We start from the raw sequence: 24317 nt of genomic DNA, 5'->3' as shown, positions 1-24317 counted from the left end.
TCCTTCCTTCCTTCCTTCCCAGTTTTATTAAGGTATAATTGGGATAACATAAACTGCACGTATTTAAAGTGCATAATTTGAAACACTTTTCTTGTTGTTTTTGTGATTTTTTTCAAATGTACTATTGATGGGCATTCAGCTAGTTTCAAGTTCGGGGCCATGATGCATAGTGTGCTGTGAACATTTTAGGCCATGCCTTTGGTGGGCATCTGGTATCCTCCTTAGCAGCTTTTGAAAGGATCCCCGTTCCCTTTATCTGGAGAAAAAATTGTGCTGTAGATCAGGCTGATATGGTTTGCCTGTGTTCCCATCCAAATCTCCTTTGAATTGTAGCTCCCATAATTCCCACCAGGAGGGACCCAGTGGGAGGTAATTGAATAATGGGGGTGGGGTTTTCCATACTGTTCTTGTGACAGTGAATAAGTCTCATGAGATCTGATGGTTTTATAAAGGGGAGTTCCCCTGCACAAGCTCTCTTGCCTGCCGCCATTTAAGACGTGACTTTGCTCCTCATTTGCCTTCCACCATGATTGTGAGGCTTCCCCAGCCATGTGGAACTGTGAGTCCATTAAACCTCTTTCATTTATAAATTACCCAGTCGCGGGTATGTCTCTTTCAGCAGCATAAGAACGGACTAATACAGAGGCCCAGACCCAAGTTTAAGAGAAGTGAAACTTCAGTGAAAACTCAACCCTTAGCCTCAACAAGTCAGGCCCCTGTAGGGAAAAGTAGGAACCTGAGGATGGGACATTTGACAATTCACCTGAGCCCGTAAGCCTCCCACTGCGGAGCAGCCAGGTGCACTTGTTAGAAGGTAACAGCTCCCCTGCTGATGATGATGCTGAGGTCTCCAATGAAGCAGATGCCTCACCAGACATTGCTGCCTCCTAAGGATCTACTTGAGGAATCTGCCCTCATTTCTCTTCCTGACCCATAACTAAGGTTGAGTGTCAGCCTGGCCCACCTAGGCACACGCTGCTAAGGGAACAGGAGAACTAATATACACTGGCATGAACCAGCTAGAAGAGTGTGTGTGAGAGTGGGTTCCGGGGTAGTAGACTATAGTGCTGAGCCAGGAAGGGTTTTTCAACATAGAGGTACTCATCCATGCAATGTAGGAGGACTCACCACCTGCAAAGCTGGGAGAGCGGTCCTAGTGCACTGCTGGGATGGCCCTGAGAAGCTTGGAAGCAACAAAACCCCACACTCAATGATGTAAAGATATCGTGGCAGGGTGTGGAAGAAGGGATCAAAAGGCTCAAGGAAGCACAGAGGATCTTCAGGGCAGTGAACCTCATCATCCATCTGTCCAAACCCATAGAATATGCAGCACTAAGAGTGAGCCCTAATGCAAACTTGGACTTCAAATGGTCACAGGTATCAGTATGGATTCGCCAGTTGTAACAGATGTCCCACTCTGGTGGGGTATGTTGATAATGCGGGAGGCTGTGCCTGTGTGAGGGTAGGAGGTATGTGGGAAATCTCTGTACTTCCTGCTCAATTTTGCTGGGAGCCTAAAACTGCTATAAAAAAGCAAGGTTGTTTTTAAAAAGACTCACATGAAATTATTGGATTGTGTTTTCAGGTAAAATATGCTAGTTTCACTTTAGCATACTAAATTAAATTAGTATTTAATGAGTATTATCCTTGGGATGCCCTGGAGGATACTCCAATTACCAGGGAAATGAGAACTATGCTGGTGAGGGGCATTAGCATTATGGAGAGGCTCAGCAGTGACTGTCTCTGTAGGCCAGGCTCACGGGAGGAGATGCCGTTACATAACTGAACTCCACAGGAGCAACGGGGCTGAGAGTATTCCGGAAGGGAAGAGGGCAGGTGGAGTCACTGGGCGGTCTGAGACAAGCTGAGCACTTGGACCAGGCAGCGAGTCCTGATTAGAACCAGAGGCAAAATCAAGATCCTAGAGATAAGAGAGGCGGCCCAGTGGTTCTTGCCCCGATTTTTAGAAATGATAGAAGTGGATACACTTAGCAACTGGTGCATATGAATACTGACTCTCTGGTCTGTGCAGTAAAAGTGATCAGACTGGGGAAGGCCAAGTGGAAGCCTCCAAGGCTGTCCCTCTGCTGCGGCCAAGATAGTAAATCCCAAACAATATCACATTCTGCCAGGAACACAGAGATCAGTGCCACCCTCCAAGACAAAGAAAACAAGGCTGTGGTCCCACCAGATCTGCCTTTAATTTACCAAGGTCAATGGGCTAGTGAAAACTAAACCAAGAGGCTGGGCGTGGTGGCTCACACCTGTGATCCCAGCACTTTGGGAAACTGAGGCAGGAGGATCACTTGAGCCCAGGAGATTGAGACCACCCTGGGCAACAGAGCAAGATCCTTTCTTTACCGAAAAGTGTTTTTTAAAAAATTAGCCAGTGCAATGTTGCACAACTGTACTGTCAGCTACTCAGGAGGCTGAGGCAAGAGGATCACTGAAGCTCAGGAGGTGGAGCCTGCAGTTAGCTATGATTGTGTCACTGCACTCCAGCTTGGGCAACAGAGTGAGACCCTGTCTCCAAAACAAAACAGCGACAAACCCACCACCATATTAAAGCAATAGCCAAATTTCTAGCTTCTGTGCCAACAGTGACAGGTTTACTAGAATAGATGAACATAACCTGGTGTGTTGTGTGTGACTGTTGATCTGGCAAAAGCACGCTTTCCAGCACCATCAGGAAGGAGGAACAGAGGCAGGTACATTCACTTGGCATGGACAACAGTATACTTTGATAGTCTCGTTCCAGGACTGTGTTAATTTTCTTCTTTTCATAGTATTCTAAGAAACCTGAATCGTCCAGCCATTGCCCAGAACATAAAGGTAGTCCCCTGCGTTTATGACATCATGCGAATTGGACCTGATACCAAGAAGAGGCTAGCAACTGGATGTGCTCCAGAGACTGGGAAATAAACCCTACACTGGTTTAGAAACGTGCCGTGTCAAAAGTTTAGGGTTATGTTGGTCTGGGGCATATTGGGTGTACCCTCAGGATAAAGGGCAGATAAAATAAATTGCATTTTGCAACTCTTGCTTCTAATTGACCCACCTGATAAAACTCAGGGGAGGCTTTGAACTCAGTGCCAGCAGGTATGATGCAGAGTGTGGGTCAGAAGTGGGAATGGAGACTGGGGACCCAATTGGAGCTTTGCTCATGGAGCAGTTCCACAAACATATTTTTGTTCTGTTTTGTTTTGTTTTTGAGATGGAGTCTCACTCTGTCACCCCGGCTGAAGTGCAATGGTATGATCTCGGCTCACTGCAACATCCACCTCCCGGGTTCAAGTGTTCTCCTGCCTCAGCCTCCCAAGTAGCTGGGATTATAGGCATGCGCCACCATGCTGGGCTAATTTTTGTATTTTTATTAGAGATGGGGTTTCACTATGTTGACCAGGCTGGTCTAGTGATCCACCCACCTCAGCCTCCCAAAGTGCTGGTATTATAGATGTGAGCCACTGTGCCAGGCCAAAAATGTGCATCTTTACATATACCCCAAATACCTGCAGGCAGGCACTGACCCCCAAGCAAAAGAGCAGGAGTTATTTAGTTTAATATATTATCTGGGGAAACCACGGCAGTGAGAATGCTGGAGCTCAACTTCAATCTTCTTCATTCTAAAATTTAGAAGGCCCCTCTCTGCCCACGCACCTTAAAGTGTAGCTTGTAAGTCAAGAAAGAATCAAGGGTTCAAATAATTTGGCATGATAAATTGGAACTATTCATTTTCTTTTTCCTTTTTGTATTTTATTTCAATAGTTTTTGGGGAGCAGGTGGCTTTTGGTTACAAGGATAAGTTCTTTAGCAGTGATTTCTGAGATTTTGGTGCACCTGTCACTGGAGCAGTGTACACTGTACCCAACACATAGTCTTTTTTCCCTCATTCCCCCCATCCTTTCCCCTAAGTCCCCAAAATCCATTGTATCATTCTTGTGCCTTTGCATCCTCATAGCTCAGCTCCCACTTATAAGTGAGGACATACAATATTTGGTTTTCCATTCCTGAGTTACTTCACTTAGAATGATGATCTTCAACTCCATCCAAGTTGCCATGAATACCATTATTTTGTTCCTTTTCATGGCTGAATACTATTCCATGGTGTATATGTACACCACATTGTCTTTATCCACTCATGGCTTGATGGGCATTTAGGCTGGTTCCTTATGTTTTCAATTGCAAATTGTGCTGCTGTAAACATGCGTGTACAAGTGTCTTTTTTGGAACTACTTTTTCGCCCAGGCTGGAGAGCAGTGGTGAAATCTCGGCTCACTGCAACCTCCACTTCCTGGGTTCAAGTGATTCTCATGCCTCAGCCTCCTGAGTAGCTGGAATTACAGGCGTGTGCCACTGCCCAGCTAATTTTTGTATTTTTAGTAGAGAGGGGATTTCTCCATGTTGGCCAGGCTGGTCTCGAACTCCTGACCTCAGGTGATCCGCCCACCTTGGCCTCCCAAAGTGCTGGAATTACAGGCGTGAGCCACCAGAGCTATTTTATATACTGTTTGTTTACTCCTATATACTCTGAAGTCTCGGTTAGCTACACTTTAGCTCGTTCTTGACTATGACTGGATAACCAAGAATTAGCAGACATTTGAGGACGGCTCATCATATACAAGAACCAAACAAAACCAAACAACAAAACAAAGACATGACCACAGAGTGGTGGGATACAGTTCAAGGAACAGAAGAGAGTTTGAAAAACATCAGCAATCAAAGAACAAAAAAAACTTTTTGAATTAAAAATCCAGTCTCTAAAATAAATAGTTGATCCAAGGATTGGAAGAGAAAGTAAAATCATGAAATAAACAATATAAAAGGCTCCCCAGATGTAGAACAAAGCCCACAGATATGGAAAATATAAAACAGGAGAGACAAAATGAGTCGATTCAGGAAGGAAAGGGAGAGGGAGAAGGTGACAGAGAAAGAGGAAAGGGACCATCTGAAGCAAGTGGGGAGAGACTGGGAAAGTTTGATTAGGCATCAGCAGAACAAGTAGTTTCCAACAGCAGCCAGGGGAAAGTGTGCAGGGATGGAGAGGATGAAATCAGGGCAAGAGGAAGCTAATGAGAAAAGGCAACTTCTCCATTCCTGACCTTCCCCACTGAGCCCGGCCTTGGCTTCACAGTGGCTTCAGAGTGACTCACGACCCCAGAGGAAGCGGTCCTGGGGGTGGGGCAGTGGGTCAGACAGCACAGAACAGGAAGAGGCAATGAGATGTCCTACAGTGAGGCTGCCCGGAAGGAGCCTGGGGCATGGGCTTTCTCCAGCAAAGCTGGGTGTGAGTCCTGTGCACTGTGGTCTTCCCAAACTGCTCCTCTCCCCGCACTGCTCAAGGCCAGCCTTGTCTGTCCTCTCCTCCTGGCAGTAGATCCCACAGCTCCTCAATGCCTGGGTTCCTCCTGGCTCCTCCTGCTCCTTGGCTCCCACATGCACTCCCGTGCAAACCTGACCAGGCCTGGACCCATTTTCTTTCCTACATGCACAAAAGTTTGGGCACGCCTTGCAACACACACTGTACCATAGCAAAGAATGACACCTCTTTTCTCCTAACATGTAAAATAGAGAAGTAGCTACAGACATAATAGGAAGTGAGCAAGAAACTTGAAGGAGATTCGGGTAGGTTTGCAGCATTGACTTCCGAGCTTGGATTCAAGTGTCTGAAGGGCACCAGACACCTGTGATCACCGAGGAGAGGAGAGGAGACAGTACCATGTGGCTGTCCCAGGCTCTGCTGCTTCTCATCCTCCCAGGTGAGTGTGGCTGGAGCTTTAAGGTGCTGAAATGACAGAGGCTGGGCTGGAGACAGAGACGCTCTGTTCCTAGGAAGGAGACACGTCAGGGAAAATGACAGCGCCAATTCATCCATCCATGCCCGTATTCATTAAATAGCAGTCAAGTTTTTGTTATCTGACAGGTTCTGTGTTAGATGCTGCAGAAAAAAACAAAGACAAAACAAAACAGGAATAGCTTCTTGTTGGAACTTTCACAGCACAGTTTTGTGTGGACCTATGTTTTCAGTTCTCTTGGGTATATATCTTAGGGTATAATTACTGAATCCTACGTTAACTCTATGTTTAACTTTTTGAGGAATCATCAAACATTTTTTTCCAAGGATTTATATTTGAGTACAGCTGTGGCTGTCATGTCAACAAATTTTGATATGCAGTGTTTACATTTCTGTTAAAATGTAACAAATCTATGCCCTTCTCATACGATCTATACTCAGATCAAGCTTTGTAAGAAAATGTTTCCTTCCAATCTCAAATTTATTTTCTTTTAAAGTTGATTATTATTACTATTATTATTTGTAGAGATGAGGACTCACTTCAATGAACCTTAGGGTTCTCAACCCTGACCCTTCTATATAAACAGATGAATGAACAGATATGAATGAAGGAAGGAACTAATGAATGAGTCCATTCTTGAAGAACTTTGAAAGAGCACGGATACTCGGGTTCCGGCTCAGACTCACTCAGTCAGTCATGGCGGGCTCAAGCATCTGGATGGTTTAGACGCCTCCATACATGGTCTTGACTGGTTCTTAGCCACGGCTGAGAGACTTCCTCTAAAGAGCTCAGAGTATAAGGAGGAAGACAGGCAGCGAGACAGCGCGTAATCGTTCTCTGAGAAGGAGTATTGCTCTGTCGCGCAGGCTGGAGTGCGGTGGCGCAATCTCGGCTCACTGCAACCTCTGCCTCCCAGATTCAAGCAGTTCTCCTGCCTCAGCCTCCCAAGTAGCTGGGATTACAGGTTTCCACCACCATGCCCGGCTAACTTTTTTGTATTTTTAGTAGAGACGGGGTTTCACCATGTTGGTCTGCCTGGTCTGGGCTCCTTGACCTCGTGATCCACCCACCTTGGCCTCCCAAAGTACTGGGATTACAGGTGTGAGCCACCGTGCCTGGCCAGATTTCCATTTTTTAATGCTCTGGAATTAGAACATAAAGGATTTTTTTCCCCTAGAATCTTGAAAAATTACCTATAAGGCTATCTGACAACAGAGCCTTGATCCAGGGTAAATTCTTTGAATAGTTTGGATTCCCCCCCCCCAATGATTATTATCTATTCAGGGTTTTTTGCTTGTTTTTGAATAAATTATATCATTTCCACCCCCCTTCCACCATGAAAGCTAACAATACTATTAAGTATATATTAGCATAAAGTTCTGTAGTTATAAAGCATCCTTTTATAATTTAAAATTTTAATATGTGTTGTAATATACAGTCAGCCCTACATATATATCCATGGGTTCCTCATCTGTCAATCTAACCAACTACAGGTGGAAAATATTTGGAAAAGAAAGCCCTCTACCTGCGCTGAACATGTACAGACTTTTTCTTTTCATTATTCCCTAAACAGTACAGTCTAACAACTACGTATGACATAGCAATTACGTTGCATTAGAATTATAAATAATCTAGAGAGATTTAAAGTGTATGGGAGGATGTGTGTAGGTTATATGTAAATATCATGGCATTTTATATCAAGGACTTGAGCATCTGTAGATGTTCATAGCCACAGGGTCCTGGAACCAATTCCCTCTGGATATCGAGGAATGACGGTGCTCATTTTGATTACATGTGCCACAGGATTTTCCACGTTATCGTTGCTTCTCCTTTTCCCACATCATCTTTTCTCCTACATTGAACTAGTCAGTTCTGAGATCTGGTTGGTTAACGTTAACTGATTTTATTATCTAATGATTCATTTCTAATAGGTATAATTTCTTCTTATTTCCTTGGGATTAACACTTGTTATCTTTAATAAATTAAAGGTTGTGATTATTTTTCTTTCTAAATTAATTAAATTATGTTAAGACTAAGAATTTAGTTTTGTCCAATTGAGATATAATTCATACACCATAAAATTTACTCAAAGTGTATAACTCAGTGGCTTTTGGTACATTCACAAAGTTGTACAAAGATCACCTCTATCTAATTCCAGAACATTTTCCTCACCTCAAAAAGAAACCCTATATACATTAGCAGTTAACCCCTTCCCCAGCCCTTGGCATCCACTAATCTACTTTCTTGTCTCTAGGAGTCTGCCTGTTCTGGACATTTCATATGAATGGAATCATACAACATGTGACATTTCATGTCTGGCTTCTTTCACTTAGCATGATGTTTCAAGGTTCCTCAGTGTTGTAGCACAAATCAGAGCTTCATTCTTTTTCATGGCTGCATAATATTTCACAGTGGATATACCACATTTGGTTTCTCCAGTCATTTGTTCATGAACCTTAGGGTTAGTTCCACCTTTTAAAAATTGATAGTAATAATGTTATGAGCTTTCATAGCACGGTTTTGTGTGGAGATACGTTTTCAGTTCTCTTGGGTATATATCTAGGGGTATAATTGCTGAATCCTATGTTAACTCTACGTTTAACTTTTTGAGGAATCATCAAACATATTTTTCCTGGGATTTATATTTGGGTACAGCTTTGGCTGTCATGTCAACAAATTTTGATATGCAGTGTTTTCATTTCTGTTAAAATGTAACAAATCTATGTGCTTCTTATATTATCTATACTCAGATCAAGCTTTGTAAGAAAATTTTCCCTTCCAATCTCAAATTTATTTTCTTTTAAAGTCGATTATTATTATTATTATTATTATTATTATTATTATTTTGGTAGAGATGAGGACTCACTTTAATGCCCAGGCTGGTCTCAAACTCCTGGGCTCAAGTAATCCTCCCACTTTGGCCTCCCAAAGTGCAGGGATTATAGGTGTGAGCCACCATGCCTGGCTTCAAATTTATTTTCTGTAAACAATTTTCAGATATATTCTCCTTCCTTTCCTTCCTTCTGAGACAGGGTTTGCTCTGTCACCCAGTCTGGAGTACAGTGCTGGGATCAGGGCTCACTGCAGCCTTGACCTCCCAGGCTCAAGCCGTTCTCCCACCTCAGCCTCCTAAGTAAGTAACTAGGACTACAGGCATATGGTGCGACACCCAGCTAATATTTATTTATTTATTTATTTAGTCTCGTTATGTTTCCAGGTCTGCTTTCAAGCTCCAGAGCTCAAGCGATTCTCCTGCCTCAGCCTCCCAAAGTGCTGAAATTACAGGTGTGAGCTACCAGCTCTTATTTCCTATATAACTTCCAGATGTATTTTTTCTTTAAATATTTACCTTAATTGTTGTCTTTCCATTCTGATGCAGAACTTTTTTCAGAGTGAACAAATGAAGCCCCCAAACCCATCTTTCCCCAGGAGGTCGTGTGTAGTTTCTTAGTTCCCTTTAGATGCCGTAGAAAGCAGATTTGGGCATGGAGTCCAATTTCTGTTCCAGGAATTCCTCGGGTTGTGCAGCTCTGCCTGTTTGTGGTGAAACTGTCTTCTACTCCTACCATGGTGAACCCTGGTTTTTCAAGACATTCCAATGAAGTCTAAAGTTTTCATTCCTCCAGGGGTAATAATAATAATAACAAACATAATACAGTAACATAGAGGTAGATGCCATTATTATTCCCACTCATAGGAAACGAAGGCACAGTGTGTTAGTCCATTTTCACACTGTTGATAAAGACATACCCGAGGTTGGGTAAATTATAAAGAAAAAGAGGTTTAATGGACTCACAGTTCCACATGACTGGGGAGGCTTCACAGTCATGGTGGAAGGTGGAAGGCACGTCTTACATGGCAGCAGGCAAGAGAGAGAATGAGAGCCAAGCAAAAGGGGTTTCCCTTTATATAACCATCAGATCTCGTGAGATGTATTCACTACCACGAGAACACTGTGGGGGAAACCGCCCCGTGATTCAATTATCTCCCACCTGGTCCCCCCTACAACATGTGGGAATTATGGGAGCTGCAATTCAAGATGAGATGTGGGTGAGGACACAGCCAAACCATATCACACAGAGAGGTTAATTTGCCCAGGTTCACCAAACTTGTAAGTGGTAGAGCCAGGATTCAAACCCAAGCCCTCTGGCACAGCCTGAGCTCTTAACCATGACCTCGGGTGTCTCTTGGAGTTTCAGAGACGACCTCTCTCCTTCCATGGGAATTGCTCCCAGGGCTTCTTCAAGTGCTCCAATGTGCTTCTAGTTCAATCTCAAGTTTATGCTGCAGTAATCACAGCTACGGTTTATTGCCAGTGCATAAATAATCAAAATCAATCGTATCTTTAGCTGGGTCTCCCTTTAGGTCAGTTGAATTTAAAGAATTTCTGACAAAGGTCTCACTTAAGGTATTTCCACTGTTTTGAATTGTTTTCAAGTGAAAGATTAGGCTGACAAGTTCATGCAGACTAGTCTTGTCCTGGAGCAAATTGTTTGAAAAGTGGAGCTAATTAGGTATGCCCCATTCCTCACCCTTTAACTGACTTAAATCATGTCCATTATGTTTAGAGAAGAACTTATAAGATGCAGAAGGGTGTGGAATGGGTGCCGCTCTGTTTATACCTAACCTTTATTTGTGTTTATCTGTTAGCTTTTCCTAGAAATTTTGGAACTGGAATTTGTAACCATGTATGGCAAAATGGAGATCTGTGTGATGTGGATCCCACAGCACATAGAGACCAGTTGGTATCACTATTTGGTCGATTTCAAAGGGATTCATTCAGGGTGATTAACTACAGCAGAGCCACCAGAAACCATCAGAATCACCAGGAACAGCCAAGCGTCAAGGCAGCAGTCATTCTCCGGGAAAAGGGTCTTCTGCAATTTCCTCCCCATCAGACCAGCGTAACACAAAGATGGTTGCAAAAGAGCGTTCCTTGGAATATAAAGATTTGTTGGCCATAGGGAGAGGGAGAGGGGTGAACTGCAGGAAGCTCTTATTGCTCAGTGTCAACATTTGTGTTTCTTTGGGGATCTGCAATTGTGCTCTTCAGTGATTTTCCTGGTGATTTTGACCCAGTGGAATTTTGAAGGACAAAGATTTGTCTTGTAGAAAATGTACTCCTTCCTTGACTGTTATAAGGCAGTTGGATTTGGCCACTACTCCCAATGCAGGAGGCTGTGGCCCTGCCCTTGGGGTGGGAGGTGATGGCACGTGAATTTGTGTTTTCCAGGCTACTCCATTGCCACTGAAATCACTGGTCCAACAACAGTGAATGGCTCGGAGTGGGGCTCGTTGACTGTGCAGTGTGCTTACGGCTCAGGCTGGGAGACTTACTTGAAGTGGTGGTGTCGAGGAGCTGATTGGTATGGCTGTAACACCCTTGTTAAAACAAATGGATCAGAGCAGGAGGTAAGGAAGAATCGGGTGTCCATCAGGGACAATCAGAAAAACCGCATGTTCACTGTGACCATGGAGAATCTTAAAAGAGATGATGCTGACAGTTATTGGTGTGGGATTCAGAGAACTGGAATTGATCTTGGGGTCAACGTTCAAGTGATCATTAAGCCAGGTAAGAGGAAGTGTATATACATGTGTGTCTCTCAGGTCCTGCTCTGTCCTGGTCCCTGAGGTCCCACTTGAGTAAATTAACTGTCACTCAGAGTCACTTGTGACAGAGGGTGGCTGAGTCCTGAGGTCTTGCTATGGTTTGAATATTTGTCCCCCCAAAAACTCGTGTTGAAACTTAATCCCCAGTGTGGCAGTATTGAGAGATGAGGCCTTTAAAAGGTGACTGGGTCATGGGGGTAGAGTTCCCATGAATGAATTAATCCATTCGTGGATTAAAGAATGAATGGGTTATCATGGGAATGGAACTGGTGGCTTTATAAGAAAAGGCAGACAGACCTGACCTAGCACACTCAGTTCCATCACCACGAGATGCCTTGAGCCACCTTGGGACTCTGCAGAGTCCCTACCATCAAGAAGGCCCTCACAAGTTGTGGCTCCTCAACCTCGGACGTCTTAGCCTTCATAACTGTAAGAACCAAATTCCTTTTCTTTATAAATTACTCAATTCCAGATATTCTGTTATAACCAAGAAAAAGTAGACTAAGACAGGTCTCACAGGACCCTGAAGAACCGCTTGGGATTGAGGGGGTCTCTTCAATGCCCCCATGGCTCCCAGGGCACCCTCCAGGAGGGGATTAAGCCTTTCTAGGCACGTTTCGTTTTTCTCTGAACAGCTCAGTGTCTGAGTCTGTTGCCCACAGATGACAGGGTGATCGTTCCAGTTTCAGCTCATGGGCCAAAGGGACCCCCTTCCCTGGTGACCAGAGACCCCAGTCCCTGCCAGTGCCTTCTTGGAACTTCTTTGTAGCACTAAGTGCCTGTGTCAGAAAAGGAGAAGGGCCTCAAGTCAATGGCCTTAGCTTAAGAAACAAGGGAAAAAAAAAGATCAAAGTAAACTCAAAGCAAAGACCAGAACACAGATAATATTAAGACCACAGCCGGGCGCGGTGGCTCAAGCCTGTAATCCCAGCACTTTGGGAGGCCAAGACGGGTGGATCACGAGGTCAGGAGATCGAGACCATCCTGGCTAACACGGGGAAACCCCGTCTCTACTAAAACAAATACAAAAAACTAGCCGGGCAAGGTGGTGGGCGCCTGTAGTCCCAGCTACTTGGGAAGCTGAGTTAGGAGAATGGCGTAAACCCGAGAGGCGGAGCTTGCAGTGAGCTGAGATCCGGCCACTGCACTCCAGCCTGGGCGACAGAGCGAGACTCCGTCTCAAAAAAAAAAAAGAAAAAAAAAAAAAGACCACAGTGAAAAATTAATGAAATCGCAAACAAAAGTAATAGGGGAAAAAAATGAAACGAGATGACTTTTCTGTGAGAACATCAAAAACACTGTTAAACTTCTAGCTAGACAGATCAGGAAAAACGAGAGAAGACGTCAATTATTAACATCAGAAATGAGAGAGGTAACATTACAACAGATTTTACAGCTACTAAAAGAATAATAAAGGAATATGTGTCATAAACAACTTTTATGCCAATATATTCAACAAGTTAAATGAAATGGAAAAACATCCTTGAAAGGTGCAAACTACCAGTCACAAGAAGAAACAGATAACTGGAATAGCTCTTATCTATTAATGAAATAGAATTTGTCATTTGCAGTCTTTTCACAAAGAAAATGTCAGGCTCAGATGGCGCTTTGGTGGGTTCAGGACCAGATAATATCAATTCTTTTTTTTTTTTTTTTTTGAGATGGAGTTTCACTCTTGTTGCCCAGGCTGCAGGCTGGAGTGCAATGGCAAGATCTCGGCTCACCACAACCTCCACCTCCTGGGTTCAAGAGATTCTCTTGCCTCAGCCTCCTGAGTAGCTGGGATTACAGGCATGCACCACCACGCCTGGCTAATTTTGTATTGTTAGTAGAGATGGGGCTTCTCCATGTTGGACAGGCTGGTCTCGAACTCCCGACCTCCGTGGAGAAGGGTGTAACTTGCAGGAAATAAGCAGTAGCTGAGCAATATATTCTCCTGGTTCAAAACCCCAAAGATCTTGTGACATTACCACTACTTGAATTTCTCCTTCATAATCAGAATCCGTAACTCCTGGGACTATAGTAATGCCCTGTAAATTAAGACAGCTTTTTACCCAAAATTAATCCCATATATCCTGTTGGCAAAGGTCCCCAAATACCAGTGGGAAGTTTGGTGGGTTTGTCTCCTCCCACTAACGTTACTTGTTCTCTGACTGGGAGATCGAATCCTGCGCTTCAGGATGTTCCTGGGGAGAGAGAATCAACGTGCCTCCGGGAACCCATCCCTGAGATAGGGCTGTGGGCTGGATGGGGAATGCCCTCATTGTTTGTGGGGCCCGGGTCCAGGCCTCCTTCTCGTTTCCCCACAGGGGGTGCCATTCTGATGAAATTTTGAGTGGCACTGACTAACCCAATGATTTCCTTTATTGCAATGAGGGCAAAATCCTCGCGTTTTTTTCTGTTGGGGGGCGCAGGGAACTGCATTATAAGATCCCTTCTGCCAGAGGTCTGACGGTGTTCTTTTTTGAAGTGTCCGATTTTTCCACAATTATAACATTTTTCCATTTTAGGATTTGCCCCTTGGCCCTTTTTAGATCTGTCCACTACTAAATTAGCCATTGCTTGAGCCAACATCGTAGAGCGATAAAGCTCAGTTCCCACATCTCGACAAGCTTTGAGAAAATTTCCCAAGTTTTTTGTACATCTGACAGGTGCCAGTGCACATTTACAATCTGCATTTGCATTCTCAAAAGCTAGAGTTAAGGTTAGCATTTCTGCAGCCACAGTATGAGGAATCTGATGCTTCACTGCCTCTCGTAATCTTGCAAGAAAATATGCATAAGCCACCCTTGCATGATATGTAAAAAAGATTGTACTGGGTGGGACCCCTTCCTCAGGAATTGTGGCCCAGGCACGTTTAGCAGCCAAGACACACCGCTTATAAGCAGCATCTGGGAGTGCCATTTGATGTTCCAGATCTGAATAAGGACCATTATCTAACAGCATATCCTCTGTAATGTCTCTGCGTCCAGCAGCACGATTCTGTCTAGCCTGGTCTGTACACGGTTCTTGCCAATTTAAATTCCATGTCAGGTATGCACTAGCAGACAAACGAGTGCTAGCCAAATGCTTTACATCAAAGAGTGGAAGGCGCATAGCGTCAAATATAGATTCTAGCAATCCTAAAGTAAATGAGCTTTGTACTCCATTATTAACTACACTAGCTTTCAATTCCTTCAGCAACTTAAACTGTAGTGGGGTGTGTTCATGAATAAACTGCTGCGGATTATTTGGATCGGGCCTTATGGAAATAGGAGAAGCGCAAAGTCCTAAGGGCTCTCCAGCTATAGCAGCAGAGCGTAAAATTCTTTGTACTGGGGTCTCTATTTCTGCTACTGAAGGAGGTGGTACAGATGTTTCTGCTACTGGAAGGGGCGACACAGGCCAATTTTCATCCTCCTCCTGTTTATTATTTTTAATTGGTACTGTGGGTGGGACAAAAGATTCTTTCAGATTTTTAGACTTGGAATATGACGTCTGCTGTCTAGCAGAATAAGAAGGAGATAATGGCAGGAGGACAGTATGGATAAAACTCCAAGCAGAAAAAAACAGAAGGATCAACTTTAAGACCTTTTTGGTGAGCCCGTTTTAATCCTTCTCCTACTCTGTCCCAAATTTCTACATCGAGACTGCCTGTCTGTGGAAACCACGGGTTATGTATAGTGACCTTCTTCAGCATCTTAGTTAATGTTTGAGAACTAACCTGAGCACCAGATTGTTTAAGTAAAACTTTAAGCAAATGCACATAATGTTGCACCTCAATAGACAAATTCTGCCCCATGTTACCCTGATTCAGAAAACTTCCCATTCCCAGTACCTCCTTAGAGCACTGACCTTGTACTGCTGCCGGCAGACTTGTGCCGGGGTTTCTCGTTCGTCTTGTCAGTTTCTCTTTCTCTGCTCCAGCAGACCTTCTTCGTTCACGTTCCTGTCCTGGCCACCACTTGTCACTGTTGGTTGCTACGGAATTGAACAAAGGGGGACGAATGCAGAATTGAAGACAAAGACAAAGAGATCTGTTTTGAAAGAAGGGGTCAGGGAGCTCCTTGCTTCTAGTGAACAAGGGCCCTGAGCTTCTACAGCCCTTCGTATTTATTAGGTAGAAAGAGCAGGGAGGGAGAGGTAACAGTTGGTCAGCTGCTTGATTTATCACAGGTTCACATAATTGCTTTCTTTGTACAACAGTTTTCAGATGTTTGTATAGATAATCACAAGGAACACTGCACTTTGGGTGTGACTGCCCTCAGCGCTCCTTCTGGCAGCAGACGCAGTTGCCAGTTTTCCAACATCCTACTTTCGAAAGAACAGTGTTCTGTTCGCTCATATGGCCTCCAGTGGTATACTGAGTTGGTCATGACTCTTATTCTTTCAGCCTGTAACAAAAGTTAACATTAGTGACCTTGACACCAAGTGTTGGAGACACTCTGGAGCACCTGGAGCCTCACACCCTGCAGGTGGGAATGCACATGATTCAACTATTTGGGAAAAGAGTTTGCAGTTTCTTCAGACATGAAACGTATGCCTGCCAGAGATGATCCAGCCCCTCAGCTCTTCCATATTTAGTCAAAATGATATGAAGTTTTATGTTCACACAGAGACTTGTATGTGAACATTCGTAACAGCTTTATTTGTAATAGCAAAAAACTGGAAACAATTCAAGTGAGTGGATTTTTTTTTTTTTAAATGTGAAATACGGGCTGAGCATGGTGGCTCACGCCTATAATCCCAGCACTTTGGGAGGCTGAGGCAGGTGGATCGCTTGAGGCCAGGAGTTTGAGACTAGCCTGGACAACATGACAAAACCCTGTCTCTACTAAAAATTTTAAAAAATGAGCTGGCTGTGATGGCACTCACCTGTAGTCCCAGCTACTTGGGAAGCTGGGGCAGAGAATTGCTTGAACCTGGGAAGCGGAGGTTGCAGTGAGCCAAGGTCATGCCACTGCACTGCCGCCTGAGCGACAGAGAGAGACTCTGTCTCAAAACAAAACAAAACAAACAACAACAAAAAAAGTGAACTACCCATACAATAGAATACAACTTGTGATAAAAGGGAACGTTCTACTGATATACCAATGATAACACAGTTATGCTGAATGAAAGAAACCAGCTCAAAAACTTGATTTACACTGTAGGATTCCATTTATATTAGATTCTGCAAAATGCAAACTCATTGATAGTAAGAGAAAATGGATCAGTGCTATCATCCCTTAGCTAAGGCTGTCACAACAAAATACCAGACTGGGTGGTGTAAACAACAGAAATGTATTTCTCATAGTTCTGGAGGCTGGAAGTCCAAGAGCAAAGTGTTGGCAGGTCCAGTTGAGCCTGAAGCCTCCCTCCCTGGCTTGCAGGTGGCTGCCCTCTTGCTACCCCTTCCTGAGGTTGCCCCTCTGTGCTCGCATGCCCTGGTGTCTCCCCGCGTGTCCTCATCTCCTCTTCGGAGAAGGACACCAGTCAGATGGCATTAGGACTTACCCTAACAGACTCATTTTAATTGCTTCTTGAAAGGTTTTAGCTCCAAATACAGTCACATTTTGAGGTACTGGAGACTAGGGTATCAACATATAATTTTTAGGGGGCCACAGTTCAGTCCCTAACACCTGGGGACAGAGTAAGGGGGAGGTCGGTCTTGGGGATTATGAATATGCTCACAGTCCTGACCATGGTGGTGGTGTTATCAGGTATACACATACATCAGAGTTTAACATATTGTTTTCTTAAAATATTTACAGTTTATTATGTGTGAGTTATACCTTGATTTAATCACAGGAAAATGAGATAAAAAAGACAAATATGATGCTATGATCTCTTATTTTTAGATTGCTCCAGAAGCAAACTTTGAATACCAAAACTCACTACACACACCGTCAGAGTGAGTAGGGTGTGGTGCAGCAGGAACTGGCACACAGCGGAGGCTGGGCTGCATCTGATATAGCCAGACTTCAACGGGGGTAGGGAGGGTGAGATCGCAAAGCTGCAGGAAGACAGGAAAGGGCCAGAGAGGGAAGAGCGGAGGTGGAGGGCGCTGGGCCTGGCTGCAGAGAGCCAGGAATCCCGGGATCCCCAGAGGTGGCTCAGCGAGAGGGCCACAAGCCCAGTGGCCAAATCACTACAGAACAGGCCGTAAGGAGTTCACCTCAGCTGCGGCTGAGACTCAGAAAAGAGCTAGCCTAGCCCTAGGAGAGCGGAACGCTGTCGAGTGTGCTAAGCTGTGCCATGCAACTGGTGATTGCAAATTCCCTCCTTAGTCTGCTCCTCAGAATTTCTCACATGGTAATAATTCAGTAACTTCTCTTTAGAAAATAATTCATGTAATATTTTGGATGCTGACCAGAGAGTCTTGGACCCCAAGGCAGAGGCTCCTTAATTCCTAGGTGGAGAAGCCTTAGGGCCACAGCCAGAGCTGGGCCATCCATGGAAGGGGTGAACCGTGTTCTGCTTTGTATGTTTTAGACACACAAACTCCAGTCCCAGAATGGACAACTGCAACAGCAAGCCTGGCTTTCACACCTGCAGCCACCCAGAAGACCAGCAGCCCCCTCACCAGGTAGGTGGAGCCGGGTCCCACCACTTTCCCACAGGTCTGGCCCCATGGCCTCTCCTCTAACAGGGTTTGCCAGATATAACAACAGCATGCCCAGTTAAACTGCAAGTTCAGACAAACAACAAAACATTTTTTAGCATAAGTATATCCCAACTATTTAATGGGCTATACTTACACTAAAAAAGCATATGTTGTTTATCTGAACTTCAAATTTAACTGAGCATTCTGTGCTTTCATTTGTTAACTCTGATAACCCTGTCTTCTGGGGGTACTCAGGCTGAAACCCCCATAGGTCCCTGCTGTTGCGCCTTTGTATCAGTAAAGTCACTGCAAACCTTAGGTGGGCTGCCCCAACCTCACTTTACCTTTGAGGAAAATAAGATTTCCCATGCAAGCATTGGCTACATGAAGGCAAACTCTGCAACACAGGCATGAGCCACCACATGACTAAGGGTGGCAGGAGAGGGGCCTGAACATGCCCTACCCACCTCCTGGGGTCAAGAGGGCATATCGAGGTTTGATCTCTAGTGGGTTAGGAGAGACACCTCTCTCATCTGCTCCTAGTTTCTGCCCAAGAACAAATATTGTTCCAGCTTCCCTCTCCCCAGGCACCAGAGTAGGAGAGTGGAAAATGCTGGAGGGAAAGGGGGAAGCTGGAAGTTCAGCGTTCTCGCCCTCCCAAGCTGGAAGAGGGGTCTGGAGGATTAGTCTGATGCTCACCAGCCTTGGAGGTGTCCAGAGGAGTCCCCAGAGGTCGGCACCTGTGAGCTAGTTATTGGGTTCCATCATGGCCTGCTGTGGTCAAGCCCCTCAGGTCAAGGCCGGAGCCCAAACCACAGACCCTCCTGCTCCTGCTAGAGCCCAGCGCAGAGGCCTGTGTCTCTGGCTCAGTCCTCCTGGAACTCAAGGCCTGCCTGTTCCCTCTGCAGTTCAGCTCTGTTTTTTATTCATTCACTCGATCTTGAGTTCTGCGAATGTGTCTGCAGAGCTCCACCCGCGGAGCTGGCTTTAGGACTCCTTGACTGTTTCTTTTTTGTTTGTTTCCTCCTCCATGCTTTTGTGCAAACTGATGGGATTTTAACTGTCAGGGGACAGAGGACAAGGGACTCCAGAGGTGTAGTGGGAGATCCCCAAAAGTGAAGAAGCTGGGAAGGACCTTTGGGGGCATTTTGACCTGTGGCCTGCTGTATAGTTCCTCCTCCATCTCCCCCAAATACCCTCAGTCCCATCTGAGGGCTCATCCAGCATTCTGGGGTTGGATATAATTTTGATTTTTCTCTTTCTTTCTTTCTTTCTTTCTTTCTTTCTTTCTTTCTTTCTTTCTTTCTTTCTTTCTTTCTTTTTCTTTCTTTCTTTCCTTCCTTCCTTCCTTCCTTCCTTCTTTCTTTCTTCTTCCTTCTTCCTTCTTTCTCCCTCCTTCCTTCCTTCCTTCCCTCCTTCCCTTCTTTCTTTTTTTTCTTTCTTTCTTTCTTTCTTTTTTTTCCAGAGATGGGGCCTCACTAGGTTGCCCAGGCTGGTCTTGAACTCTTGGGTTCAAGCAATCCGCCTGCTTTGGCCTCCCAAAGTGCTGGGATTACAAGTGCAAGCCACCACTCCTGGTCTGATTTTTTAAATTTATCCATGAGCTGAGAGTGGCCTCAAGTTGCGCTGAGGTGAAAGAAACAAGTTGGGAGGTCAAGACCCTGGGAAGTGGGTGGAGGATGGTGAGGGGGTGGAATTGATGGTCAATAAGGTTCCGAGCCTTACGTACCCATAGAAAGTAACAGGGAACATAAGGAACTCCAGGATCAGGTGCTGGTCCACAGGCAGAGGGTCAGAGCAAGGTCAACCTCCAAGGCCTTCAAGGATAAGACGTCAGATCTGACACCTGAAAGGTGAGTAGCATTTGTACAGGTAGTGATGAGGGTGGGGAGGCCCTCTGGGTGCAGAATGCAGCAGAAGCCGAGGTAAGAAGAGACAGGGAATGCTAAACCCCTTTAAGATAGGTGAGGAGGAGTTATGGGAGACCAGCCAAAAAGGCCGGATGGGAGTTGGCAGACAGGGCCTCGAATGCCAGGCTGAGTTGACTGGGGGTATAGGGAGGACTGGAGGCCTTGTTGGTGAGCAGCATGACCGTGCACGGCCAAGGGGGCTGTCCTGGCTGGGGTTCCAGGCTTGCCCTCACATAGACATTGGAAGCCAGGATCTGGGCATAGAGTTGAGAAGACCTGAGACCTCTGACCCAGGACGCAGCTCATTTCCTGTCACCGTGTCCCCACAGGTCTCTGCTCAGCAGCACCCACTTCCTGTTCCTGTTCCTCCTGGAGCTGCCTCTGCTCCTGGGCATGCTGGGAGCCATCCTCTGGGTGAACAGGCCACAAAGAAGGTCTTGAGGGAGGAAGAATCAACCCGATGATGAGAGTCCCGATGCCCACTGACATCCTGTCCAGAGAGAAAGGCCCTCCCACAGAAGAAAGAACCTTTCTTTTCTTTTCTTTTCTCTTTTCTCTTCTCTTCTTTTCTTTCTTTTTTTTTAAAATTTCTTTTCTTTTTTTATTTTCTTTCTAGAGATAGGGTCTTACTCTGTCACCCAGGCTGGAGTGTAATGGTGTGATCTCTGTTCACTGCAACTTTCCCCTCCAGGCTCAAGCGATCCTCCTGCCTCAGCCTCCAGAGTAGCTGGGGTTACAGGCACATGCCGCCACACCCAGCTAATTTTTAAATTTTTTTGTAGAGACAGGCTTTCACCATGTTGCCCAGGCTGGTCTTGAACTCCTGACCTCAAGAGATCTGCCTGCTTTGGCCTCCCAAAGTGCTGGGATTACAGGTGTGAGCCACCACACCTGCCAGAGAAACAACATTTCTATGGAGAAGTGACTGGTTCTAGAGGAAGTGCTGGCCCTAGCTTCAGGGAGCAGCCCCCTAGTCCCTTATCTCCTGCAGCCGTGCCACCTGGGGCTATTCCCTTCTCTGCACAGTCCCTAGGGCCTGACAGAGCCCTTCTTCCTTCTGAGGCCTCCAACACAGAAGAAAACACAAGAAGAATGTGTTTCCCCCTGAGGCGCCTGTGCCACAGTGGATGTTCGTGATCTCAAGTCTGTGAGCCACCTGCAATATTAACGGACCTATCTTTGCATTCTATGGTGTTCAAGGCTCCAGTCAATAATGGATTTCAAAATCCTAAACCCATGAAAACAGAAAAACGGAACCAAACTCTGGTAATGGGCCAACTTAAGGAAAGACGAGTACAGAAGAGAGCAGAGGTTTCCGGGCTGCCGTGCCCGCTGCTCTCCTGCCACTTGTGGGGAAGGGAAGTCGGGAGCTTCCCGGACAAGCATGACTGCAGATGTTGGGACATCACAGCCTCCTTTCATCACTGTAACACTTTCTATTTGTGTTGATTGTTACGTTTTCTTACCTCTTTTAAGAGCATTGCAGTTGGCTGCTACTCTCAATTTGGGGTATATGGGGAGATCGCGCATACATTTTGGGGACTGTGACATAATCCATAAACTAGATGCCAGAGCTAGAACTGTGAGCTGGGGTTGGCAAGGTCTTTAGTACTTCCTGCCTGGGTCCTCAGGGTGGTGCTCAGTCTTGGACTCTTAATTACTGAGCCCCTTGCCCAGAGGGACGATCTGGTGGTTAGGACAGAGGCTAAATAACAGAAATTCCCTTCTGGGAACATGAACCAGGATCACCCAGCTGCCCTCTGTCAGGTCAATCTCTGTACCCAAGTGAGACTCTTATTCACTCCCCACCGTCATTCATTCGAAAAGGCCGGGTGCAGTGGCTCACTCCTGTAATCCAGCACTTTGGGAGGCCTAGGTGGGTAGATCACTTGAGGCCAGGAGTTCGAGACCAACCTGGCCAACATGGTGAAACTCCATCTCTACTAAAAGTACAAAAATTAGCTGGGTATGGTGGTGCACACCTATAATCCCAGCTACTTGGGAGGCTGAGACATGAGAATCTCTTGAGCCTGGGAATGTGGAGGTTGCAGTGAGTCGAGATTGCACCACTACACTCCGTCTTGGGTGACAGAGGGAGACTCTGTCTCAAAAATATATATAAATGAAAATAAAAAGTAAACAAAAACATTTATTAAACATCCACTAAGTAGCAGGCACTGTTCAAGTATGGGTATCACTGAAATAAAGAAAAAGACCTGGGTAAATGCCGTGAAGGCAGTCTACAGGCTCAAAGATAAAGGATCACTCGGCTAGAAAATGATGAAATCACGGTTATTATCCAAACTCCCCCAACCCCAGCCTCACGCTTGATGAACTCTGCCGCTCCTCTCTGGGCTGACCCATGTGCTGTCTGCTGCCCAGGCTCTGACCAGCGCTGCCCCCAGTCCCCACCCAGCGTGGACATCCCACCAACTCATAACACTCTCTGAGCGCCCATGTTTGCATCTCATTTTTAACAACATATTGAATCTTTCTATTGCCTCTCTGCAGCAAAAGATGAGGACTTCTGTAGCTTCCTCTTTTCCCACCATCCCCTTACCTGTACTAATATTGTCGGTATGGTCGTGTTTGTATTGATGATTTTTGTTGTTGTTGTTCGTTTGTTTTTGAGATGGAGCCTTGTTCTGTCGTCCAGGCAGGAGTGCAGTGGCACAATCTCGGCTCACTGCAACCTCCGCATCCCAGCTTCAAGCAATTCTCCTGCTTCAGCTTCCCGAGTAGCTGGGACTACAGGCACATGCCACCATGCCCAGTTAATTTTTGTATTTTTAGCAGAGACAGGGTTTCAACGTATTAGTCAGGCTAGTCTCGAACTCCTGACCTCAGGTGATCCACCCGCCCCCCCTCTGGTAACTGTTTTTAAAAGTGCAATCTGGCCAAAGTGAATAGGGACAAGAGTCAGACTGGGGAGCTCTTGTCCCTGTTCAAGAGGGAAGGCCCTGTGGTAATCAGGGAGAAAGAGGGGGGTGGGAGGGCAATGGAGAAAAGTGGACAGATCTGAGGGTCTTGGAGTAACACAATGGCTGGGGCATGTGCAAAATGATGAGCCAAGGATGTTGACTGGAATTTGACCTGAGAAAAAGGGGACCGTGGGTGTAATTTACTGTGATGAGAAGAGGATCAGGCTGGGAGTTTGCAGGAGGTCAAATCAAGAGTTTCCTTTTGGGGGCCGGGTGCGGTGGCTCACGCCTGTAATCCCAGCACTTTGGGACGCCAAGGTGGGTGGATCACGAGGTCAGGAGATCAAGACCATCCTGGCTAACACGTGAAAACCTGTCTCTACTAAAAGTACAAAAAAAAAAAAAAATTGGGGGTGGTGGCAGGCACCTGTAGTCTCCAGGTGCTGAGAGGCTGCTACTCCAGAGGCTGAGGCAGAAGAATGGCATGAACCCGGGAGGTGGAGCTTACAGTGAGCTGAGATCGCGCCACTGTCCTCCAGCCTGGGCGACAGAGCGAGACTCTGTCTCAAACAAACAAACAAACAACAACAGAGACGTGATCCTTGCCCTTAGAGAATCACAGTTTGGCAGATACACGTGTTCTGCCTCCACTCAAGGTGATTCCACCCGCCAAGATGAAGGCACAAGCAGCAAGCACCTAGATTACTTCAAACTCCCTTCCCAGAGCACCAGAGAGAAAGCATCTGCTTTATCCCAGTCTCGGGTTCCTGGTTTCTGGTGTCTCCTTCCAAGCAGTAAGGCCTAAGCAGCTGGGCAAGACAATCGGGACATTTAGCCTCATGACTTCTCAGCTTCAGACTCCAATCATAGTCGCCGGGGAGCTATAGGTCACCAAAACCAGCAGCTCAATGTGACTGTGCTTTACTTGTCTTATTCTTGCTCTTCACGATCTCAATCTTTGTCTTTCCAATTCCTCCCCAGACCTACTAGCAAGAGTAAGTTAACCAGATCAACATCCTCATTCTTATGGTTGAAAGAACGCAAATCGATTCTCATTCTGCAATTTTCCTTTCTTGTTTCGTCGAATCTCCCAGGGTTTCTCTTTCCTGTCAAGACTAGCTAATTTGCACAATTGTATCTAAATTTACTGATTTAATTCTTTCTATAAGCTAACTTTTCTGTTCCTGCTACCCATATAAGAGATTCTTTCTCTAATCAATACTCAATAATCAATAACATTCATAGACAAGTAGTGGGAATGTATTTGAATAAACACTGTGGTATTGATGGATAAAGGGTCTAGTGTAGCAGAAACTAATTACAAAAATGATAGCAAACAAATAAAGCAAAATCGAATATCCATGACAAATCCAAAAACAATTTCCTTGGAAAAATGTTGGCAAGTCTAATGAAATGAAAGATATATGATGTTGACCTCTATAACTGAATTAACTTGGTCATCTTCCCAACAAGATCACTATTTGAATAGAATTTCTTTTCTTTTTCTTTTCTTTTCTTT

At 45.3% G+C, this 24317-nt stretch overlaps 2 protein-coding genes across 2 annotated transcripts; one reads left to right on the top strand and one right to left on the bottom strand.

The window, feature by feature from the left end:
* Positions 1–5066: 5066 nt before the first annotated feature.
* LOC105509155 (chromosome unknown open reading frame, human C17orf77) lies at positions 5067–15470 on the bottom strand. Its single transcript, XM_011938303.1, is given in 5 exon segments — positions 5067–5178; positions 5181–5565; positions 5567–5935; positions 9142–9369; positions 15237–15470. Coding segments are annotated over 3 exon segments (723 nt in total). The 5' UTR covers positions 5873–5935; positions 9142–9369; positions 15237–15470; the 3' UTR covers positions 5067–5146.
* CD300LD (CD300 molecule-like family member d) lies at positions 5694–20348 on the top strand. The gene is made up of 4 exons (XM_011938418.1): positions 5694–5756; positions 11026–11364; positions 17856–17949; positions 20207–20348. Exons 1-4 carry the CDS (start codon positions 5717–5719, stop codon positions 20316–20318), a joined length of 585 nt encoding a protein of 194 aa, XP_011793808.1. The 5' UTR covers positions 5694–5716; the 3' UTR covers positions 20319–20348.
* Positions 20349–24317: the final 3969 nt, after the last annotated feature.

This window comes from Colobus angolensis, unplaced genomic scaffold (genome assembly GCF_000951035.1).
Source record: "Colobus angolensis palliatus isolate OR3802 unplaced genomic scaffold, Cang.pa_1.0 Scaffold1, whole genome shotgun sequence".
Taxonomy (NCBI): Eukaryota; Metazoa; Chordata; class Mammalia; order Primates; family Cercopithecidae; genus Colobus; species Colobus angolensis.
This window is presented reverse-complemented; position numbering and strand designations above follow the sequence as displayed.